Source organism: Dipteris shenzhenensis, chromosome 32 (assembly GCF_047967505.1).
Source record: "Dipteris shenzhenensis isolate YYH24624 ecotype China chromosome 32, Dip_SZ_1.0, whole genome shotgun sequence".
NCBI classification, from domain to species: domain Eukaryota; kingdom Viridiplantae; phylum Streptophyta; class Polypodiopsida; order Gleicheniales; family Dipteridaceae; genus Dipteris; species Dipteris shenzhenensis.
This window is the reverse complement of record NC_141627.1, coordinates 31,675,785-31,683,703: the sequence shown is the minus strand read 5'-3', so window position 1 is coordinate 31,683,703 and position 7,919 is coordinate 31,675,785. Positions and strand designations below refer to the sequence as shown.

At 45.9% G+C, this 7,919-nt stretch overlaps 1 protein-coding gene across 5 annotated transcripts; it reads left to right on the top strand.

Moving 5' to 3' along the window:
- Positions 1-3,217: 3,217 nt before the first annotated feature.
- LOC147880615 (zinc finger CCCH domain-containing protein 30-like) lies at positions 3,218-7,919 on the top strand. 5 transcript variants are annotated; one of them, XM_087370447.1, is made up of 4 exons: positions 3,569-3,781; positions 3,970-4,078; positions 4,206-4,266; positions 4,388-7,919. In XM_087370447.1, the coding sequence occupies exon 4, from the start codon at positions 4,438-4,440 to the stop codon at positions 6,898-6,900; it is 2,463 nt and encodes an 820-aa protein (XP_087226573.1). In that variant the 5' UTR covers positions 3,569-3,781; positions 3,970-4,078; positions 4,206-4,266; positions 4,388-4,437; the 3' UTR covers positions 6,901-7,919. The 5 variants fall into 5 exon arrangements, with proteins under 5 accessions (XP_087226571.1, XP_087226570.1, XP_087226573.1 ...); XM_087370445.1 differs by lacking the exons at positions 3,569-3,781; positions 3,970-4,078 and adding an exon at positions 3,218-3,475 and having other exon boundaries at positions 4,391-7,919; XM_087370444.1 differs by lacking the exons at positions 3,569-3,781; positions 3,970-4,078 and adding an exon at positions 3,218-3,475.

Sequence of the window (7,919 nt, the reverse complement as noted above, 5' to 3'; positions counted from 1 at the left end):
TAGTGGAATGCACTCGTGCATGATTATAACTATGAAAGTGGTGAATGTGCTATCTTGTGATGTCATATTCAATTTAGGTCATTCTTATAAAATGTCATGGGACCCTCACCTTGTAAGGTGAGTATATTTATAATAATTATACTTTGGAAGCATTGCAAAAAGAGAAGTGCATGTGATTTCCCTAGTGCCCACTTAATCATTTTCTAAGGAAGCCCAAAGGAATATCTTGGTGAGGGTGTTGGTGATTTATTGTGAAGATATTATTTGTTGTATGAGTTTTTGAGGATGATGAATGTTATGCATGATGACTCCCACGTGCTTGATGTAAATAGTTGTGGAACTTTGAGAGAAAGTTTGAAGGAGACATTAGGGCCCTTGGTGCGATTAGAAGGACTTACTTTTTGTATAGCCTAAAAAGAAGCAGGTTGCTCTCATAGTTAATTAAAAAAAGGGTGATATGTTTGGAGTAGCTTGGAAAGCGTTCAACGGATTGCCTTTAAGGATTGCCAAATAGTATGAAATGTGATATATGTATCACATGCACATTTATTGGCCATGGTATGTCAAAGGAGGGACCCACATTTGTAAGTGGAGTTGGAGGAGACTGGACCCAATATGATGTTGTTAAACCGTTTATGACTCTGCGTTCTATGATACAATAAGATGCATTCTAAAATCTACTAGGAGCCCTATTTTGGCATGAAGAAGATTTCTAACCATGGCTTATTTCGGATGGAACAAATATCATATTTTGTGTACAAATACTGTAATGGGAGATAACGAAAGGAAAATTGTCGTGCAATGAAGTAAGATACACAAATAAAAAGTACACTAATTCAATGTAAAAGAGAAGGAAAAGGTTGGAAGACAGAATGTGATAGGTATTGTTATTTGAAGAGCATGATCCTCATATGATCATAGGATGCTTTATAGCTAATGGCTTGCATGCTTGCTTGAGAGAAAGTGATAGATTGAGAAGGCCAAGCTAAGAGAAGGCCCTCATATATGATTTAATCAAAGTTGATTCAGTATGAAAGCAAGGTTGTCATTGACAATACTCAATTGCTTGTGATGCAAGCACTAGCCTTGTGAGAGGCCCCTCATGTTTGCTTGAGTTTTGGTAAGTAATGACCATGATTTTGATACCCTCGTCTCCCTAGCATGCTAAGAATGATGATCACAAAGCAACAGCAACCGCCCACACTGTCTCCAATCTCCAATCAAAGACCTCATGCTCTTCATGGGCATGACAAGGATGTGAGGATTGTGATATCTTGCACTAGTTTGCCATGTTAGCATGATCTCTAAGCCATAGGAAGAGAGCACACCACCTTGTTGCTAGTAGGCTGTGTTGGCTAAGCAAGGTAGCTTGGATGCTCCAACATCTTTGCCTTGTCCCAAGAGAGCAATGGTTGTGGTAATGCAATAATTTGTAAGCCCTAGTTGGAACTACACTTTGCAATAATTTATAGGTCCTATCTAAGGATTGAAGTCTCACCATACCCAAGGCTTGCTAGCACTTTCTCAAATGGTGCTGCCCAACTAGTTGCCGAGTTGAGCTATCCTTGCCTTACCTTTCGTGAGAGCATGTGGGAAAAAAGTGTTCTTGTTGTTAGTATGGCCAATTGAGCCATACTATTGGATGCAATGAGGGTCTATTTTCATAAGAGTTTAATGAGTTGGAAAGCAGCGTAATGCTAGTGTCACATGGATTCAACAAATAGGCTAAGTGAACACAAATTTATGAGAGAACATTGAGTTAGCAAACAACCAAATACATCAAGCCTTTAAACTCCTAGGCCAATATACATCTTGTTGTTAGGATATTGACTCGTTGCAACTTGCAACTTCATATGTTCCTGGTTCTATGAGTTGTTGTTAAAAATATTGACCATCATGCTTAACTTGTTCGAAAGCATGATGATATGGAGCTTAGGGTGTTTACACATCGGTGCTCGCCCATGTGAGAGTTCCTTAAAATGGGGCATGTCCATGACCTTGGGTAGCCTCAACCCCTTGCCCTTGTCCATGTATAATTTGGGTTGGCAAATAGAAGTATCCACAAGTTGTCCATCGTGCTAAAGTGCCACTATTACTTCCATTAAGTGATAGTTCTCTCCACATGGTGTGTAACCACACATTGCTTGCCCCCCTTCTCTTGTGTGGGTGAGCACTCTGTGGCGGTGTGTATGTGTGCTTGGGGGAAAGCTATGCTCCCATGTACCTACTTATTGAGGTGTCGTATGCCCACAAAATGGCGGACGGTGTGGTGCCCAATGAATGGGTGTGCTGGTGTATACACACTAATTTGCCTGCCCACGACAAAAACATGACATGGCATCCTAGTCAACAATCCCAGGCGGGGAAAGCTTTTTGGGTGGCCTCAGCATAGTGCCCAAGAGTGCATCCGACTTAGACAACGTAGGTGTTGGGAATGGAACCTGGGACCTATAGTTCTAGGCCTGACAGCTTTGCCAGTTGGAATTTGTTGATGCAAGCATTAACTACTTGAAGAAAACATGTTCGCTCTCTTGCAAAAAGGGGGCACAGAAGGATGCGGCATGCCGCTGCAAGGGGAGGCGGACAAAAGCATGTTGAGGCAGGGGGGGGGGGGGGGTTCGAGTAGTCCATGAGTTGGAAAGGATGTTGAGAGGCCCAAGGTTTTTCAAGGATAATAAGGACTTGAGAGAAACAAAGGACTAAGAGGAGGGGTCCAGGCCCAGGGGGAGGAATGTGCGGAGAAGTTTCCGGATGAATCCCGAGGGCCGAAACCGTTTCAAATTGTCCGCATATTAAATTAAAAATGATAATAATAAATAAAACGGCATTGGAATCTGGGAGGGGGTTTAAAATTATTAAAATGGTCGGGACACGACAATAGTGCCGTTAGGGGGGAAAGGGGGGATGAACATTTTAAAAACAGGGGGCCCAGCCGGTGGGGCCCAGGGAGTTGACCGGCGACCGGCGGTAAAGGGATAACGGCGGGCGTTAGGGAAAGCGGCAGGCGCGGGGACACGTGGCGGGAAGCAGAAAATGCGCATTTAGAGTGTCAAAATTTTCAAATTTAATGTAAAAATGTAAAATGGTAATGTTTAATTGAGTGTGTAATTGTTGTTTAGTGTTTTAATTTGGGCGTGTTAACAGAGGACGTTAGGGCTAAAAAACTAAAACGAGAGAGCGCGCTCTTTCCTCTTCTTCTTCTTCTTAACAAAACAAGAGCAGAAGAAAACTCGACAAAAAACTGTCTCAAAAAGAAGACGAAGACGAAGAAGAAACAGTACAGCAGCAATCGCCATAGCCAGACCTTCGAAGCTTTTGCCCTAACCCTAATCTCCATAACCACACCTCCTCACCAGCAGCCCTTCCTCCTCGTCCTCCATCGCAGTACCACAGCCTCGCAGCAGCTCCAGCACCACAGCTTCTCGCAGCAACAGTAGCAGCCGCATCAGCAGCGCCGGCTCCATCCACGCTCCAGGTCCTTCTCCCCCTCCCTCCTCTCCTTCTTTTTACTACGGTACCACTTTGTCGTCGCCCTGCGGCCTTCTTTTGGAGGCATAGTCAACGACGGTTTCCTCGTCGCTTTCTGTGGAAATTGCACGGCTTGATCACTAGGACGAGTAGATGAGATTGCAAGGTTTCGGTTTTTCCTCGTCGTCGTCGTCGTCGTCGTCCTCCTCCTCCTCCTCCCACTCGACTACCTCCCCAGAGTTTTCCACAGCCTACGCTGCCGAAAAACTCCCCTCCTTCCTTTCATCAGCCTCTTTTAGGTGCTCCGACTAAGGTATCCCCCCTCCCCCCCCCTTTCGCTTGAAGCTGTTCCGTACCTCCCCCTTCTCGTTGAGTTTTCTCTCTCGGGCCTCTCGCTGCCTTCTTCAGCCTGCCCCTTGGCATGGTGTCTTGCTTCCCTCTGTCAAGAACTTTTGCCCGGAATTTACTCCGTTGGTTGTTTTTCTTGGCGCGTTCTGGTAGAGATGTTCTGCGATGTATTTGCTAAAGCCGGCTGCAAATTGGGTCTCGTCCGATGCGCACTCTTTCACCAAAACCGTCAAGCTTGTGTGTGAAGGTCTTGTTTGGACAGGTGCCATCGATCGCTCAAGTGTCACGTCTGCTTGTATGTTTCTGTCAAGAAAGATGCTTCCTTGTTTGTGGCAGACGATAATTTCTCGGGGCCTATGTAATTAATGAGTTTTCTCTTCAACATGCAGGTAGCCGGCTGTGCACTTTGGGCTTCACTACACATTTCCTGAAGAGCCTTCTTATCGTCAGGTGTTCTGAAGTGTTTGATGCTTTCACGTTTGTAGTGTAGTCTGTCTACATAGTGATCTTGATATTCTCAACCGTACACGAGACTCACATTCGGGTGATTTTTCTTGACCTCTCTTTACAGCAGGTGTACTGGTAGTTACAATTCAGGAACGGCTGAAGGCAAATAGAAGGATGTGTGGCGGGCCTGAACAGTCAAACTCCAATTCTAAATGTCAGGACGGGGGAGCTTCTGCGTCTGACGATTCAAGCTCTGGTATGGCTGGCAAGGCAGAAGCCTTGGATGGAGATGCAACGGATACTACCTCCTACTTGTTAGAATTGGCTGCCAATAACGACTTGGATGGGTTCAGGCGTGCTGTAGAAAGTGGGAAAGCCAAGCTAGATGCAGCTGGACATTGGTATGGCAGACACAATGGAACGAGGCAGATGGTACTGGAACAGAGGACTCCAGCTATGATTGCAGCGTTGTTTGGAAGCTTGGATGTACTGAAGTATATAGTGAGTTCCTATGGTGCATTCGGTGGAGATATTAATCAGGCCTGTGGCACTGATGGAAGCACGGCATTGCACTGTGCTGCTGCTGGTGGTTCTGCGTGTGGAGCAGAGGCAGTCAAATTACTGCTTGATTATGGGGCCGATTTGAATGCCCTTGATGCCCAAGGGAGACGTCCTGTTGATGTTATTGGAGTTTCACCCAGGCTGGCACTAGTAAGAGGAGACTTGAAGGCAATTTTGGAAGGAAGCAAGCCAATGCAGATTATAAGGATGGACATGTCTCTGAAAGGGAAGACTGCACCTTCTTCGTTTGTCGAAGACGTGGAGAATGTTTGTCTTCCATCCTCTTTTGATAGTGACGATGTGTTTGATGGGATAAGTGTAAGTGCAGTGCATGATGGGGAAGCTGTCGAAACTATCATCACCACCTTGTCTTCCTCTCTGTCTACTGCATCAAGGGGATCTGGTCTGTCACCTTTTTCATCCCCCTCTCCCTCCTCTTCACCCAAATCACCTGATGCAGCATCAGCCAAGGTTTTTGGGGAGGGGGGTGAGAAGGTGAGAGAATATCCAATAGATCCGTCTCTTCCTGACATCAAGAACAGCATCTACACGACGGATGAATTCCGTATGTTTTCTTTCAAAGTACGGCCTTGTTCAAGGGCATACTCACATGATTGGACGGAGTGCCCATTTGTTCATCCAGGTGAAAATGCCCGTCGGAGAGATCCAAGAAGATACCATTACAGTTGTGTTCCTTGTCCAGATTTTCGAAAGGGTGCCTGTAGACGTGGTGATGCATGTGAGTATGCACATGGGGTGTTCGAATGCTGGTTGCACCCTGCACAGTATCGAACCCGCCTCTGCAAAGATGGTACAGGTTGCAATAGGAGAGTTTGCTTTTTTGCCCATACAACAGATGAGCTTCGACCCCTGTATGTCTCAACCGGTTCTGCTGTTCCTTCCCCAAGGACCACTGCCTCCCTGGATATGTCTGCAATGAGTCCATCCCTTGCCCCAGGTTCTCCATCCTCAGTTTTAATGATGTCTCCCTTTTTGCCTTCCAATCATGTACAAAATTCGTCTCCAGGCAGCCTGGCAACTCCTCCCATGTCTCCCTCGTCTTCTCCAAATTCTCTTTCTGGGGCCTGGCCGCAACCAAATGTACCTACCTTGCATCTTTCTGGACTTAGTTTGCAAGCAAGTAGGCTGAGAGCTGCTTTGAATGCCAGGGATATTTCTTTAGAGGACTGGAACAGGATGTATGATTATGATGGGCAGTCAGTGAACGAGTTCACCTCTCTTCCCCCTCAGGCCCTGTCTACTCAAGCCCGACTCAATGCAGCTGTTGCTGCATCTACATGTGGGACCACCTCATCTCGAACAGGTAAATTTAGGAACCTGGGGCTTAACGTGTCACCCACCAATCTTGAGGAGTTGTTTGCATCAGAAATGGTGTCATCTCCCAGTTCCATTACACATGATTCAGCTTTTCTTTCTCAGTTGGAAACACAGATGCAGTCCCAAAAGCCTCCACATTTACAATCCCAACTACAGAGTCCAATGCAGGCCAGAATAAGCTCTCAAGTGTTCCCACAGGTCTCAGCTCAGATGCAGCTACAGCTACAGCAACAGCAGGCAGCCCTCGAGTCTCAGTTGCAAGGTTCTCCAACTCATGCATCGGCTTTTGCCCTTGGATCCCTGAGCCGTATGTCCAGCCTTGGAGGAAAGGATCTTGATTCTCAAGGGATAGGCAGGGCTCCTTTATCTCCTGCAGTGGTAGCTGCACGAGCTGCTTTTGCTCAAAGCGACAAGCGTAGTCACAGCTCGCGGGATCTGGGGCATGGTTTGGCATTGTCTGACTGGGGTTCTCCCACTGGAAAGCCAGAGTGGGGTGTGCAAGGAGATGATTTGGTCAAGTTCAGGAAGTCTGCTTCATTTGGCTTCAAAGGCTCTGAGGAACCGGACTTGTCATGGGTGCAAAAGTTGGTGAAGGAAGGGCCGTTGGATGCTGATGCTGCAGCAGCTCCAACTGTGTGCTCTGGCGATGGTGCTGCTAGTGGACAGAGGGAGGGAATCGATCATTCAGTTCTTGGATCTTGGATTGACAAGATGCATTTGGATCAGATTGTGGCCTGAGAATCTCTTCAACTCGTGGGCATTTTTTTGGTTGGGTGCTGGGATTTTCTTTGACCTCTTTTCTTTTCTTTTTTCTTTTTTCTTTTATTTGGGGGGGGGGCAGTTTCTAGTCTGTTCTTTGACAAGATACGGCTTGCAGTAGAAATATCTTTTCGGGTGGTGCTGTAAGGTGCCCCATTCAGGACATTCTTCTTCAAGGGTTGGAAAACCAACCAGGGACCATACCAAAGGTTAAAAATTATGAGTTTCTACGCAGGATGGATCTGCAGTTGGATTTAAGGCTGCTAATAGTCACTTTTTGAAAGCACAATTTTCTTTTATTTGATTGTAAGGGTGGCCACTCATTTTGGTGGGGAGGTGAATGGCCCTGCAGTGTTTCCTCAGGATTTACTATGAACAGATATAGGATCAAAGAAAGTAGCATTTTGAAATCAAAATGCGAGATTGGAAGTTTTGTGGATCGTTGGGAGGACTCTGGGAATCTGAGCCTCTGAAATCTGCAGCCTGGTGGTTTCTCGAGTGGTTGGCCAGCTGATGCAGAGATCAAGGTCTTTTCGACAGTTTTTGGCAGGATTCTGTCGTTCAACTTCCAGTTCTTTGGTGGCGCAGCGCAATGCATGCTGGCATTGCAAGTGGATAACCAATATATTCTGTAGAGATGTCTTGGTAGGCATTGCTAGCTGCTGGCCTGTGCATTTGCTCTTATGCAGGGTGTTTGGAATCCACTGGTATCAGGCTGCTAAAGATGGTGAGATTTTGGACATGTTACATTAACTAATCAGACAATTGTGAATATTTTTGATTAAGACCAGAAGACAAACATCTTCTGATACAGGTATCCCAGGCGAAGTTTGCTTGGAAAGCCAGGGTGGTCAAATTTTATGTGGCCCTCAATAATGTAACATTGTATTACGTTTATTATTTCATATGTTGATCAAGGTATTCAATTTTTTTTTGATGAACTGTAAGTTAGGGAGGCATTGGTGTGCAAGAATGTGCGTAGATGAATGCAATTTGTA

What these genes read in the sequence shown, in the direction of transcription:
- LOC147880615 (XM_087370445.1), top strand. Translation starts at nt 4,438, where the DNA reads ATGTGTGGCGGGCCTGAACAGTCAAACTCCAATTCTAAATGTCAGGAC.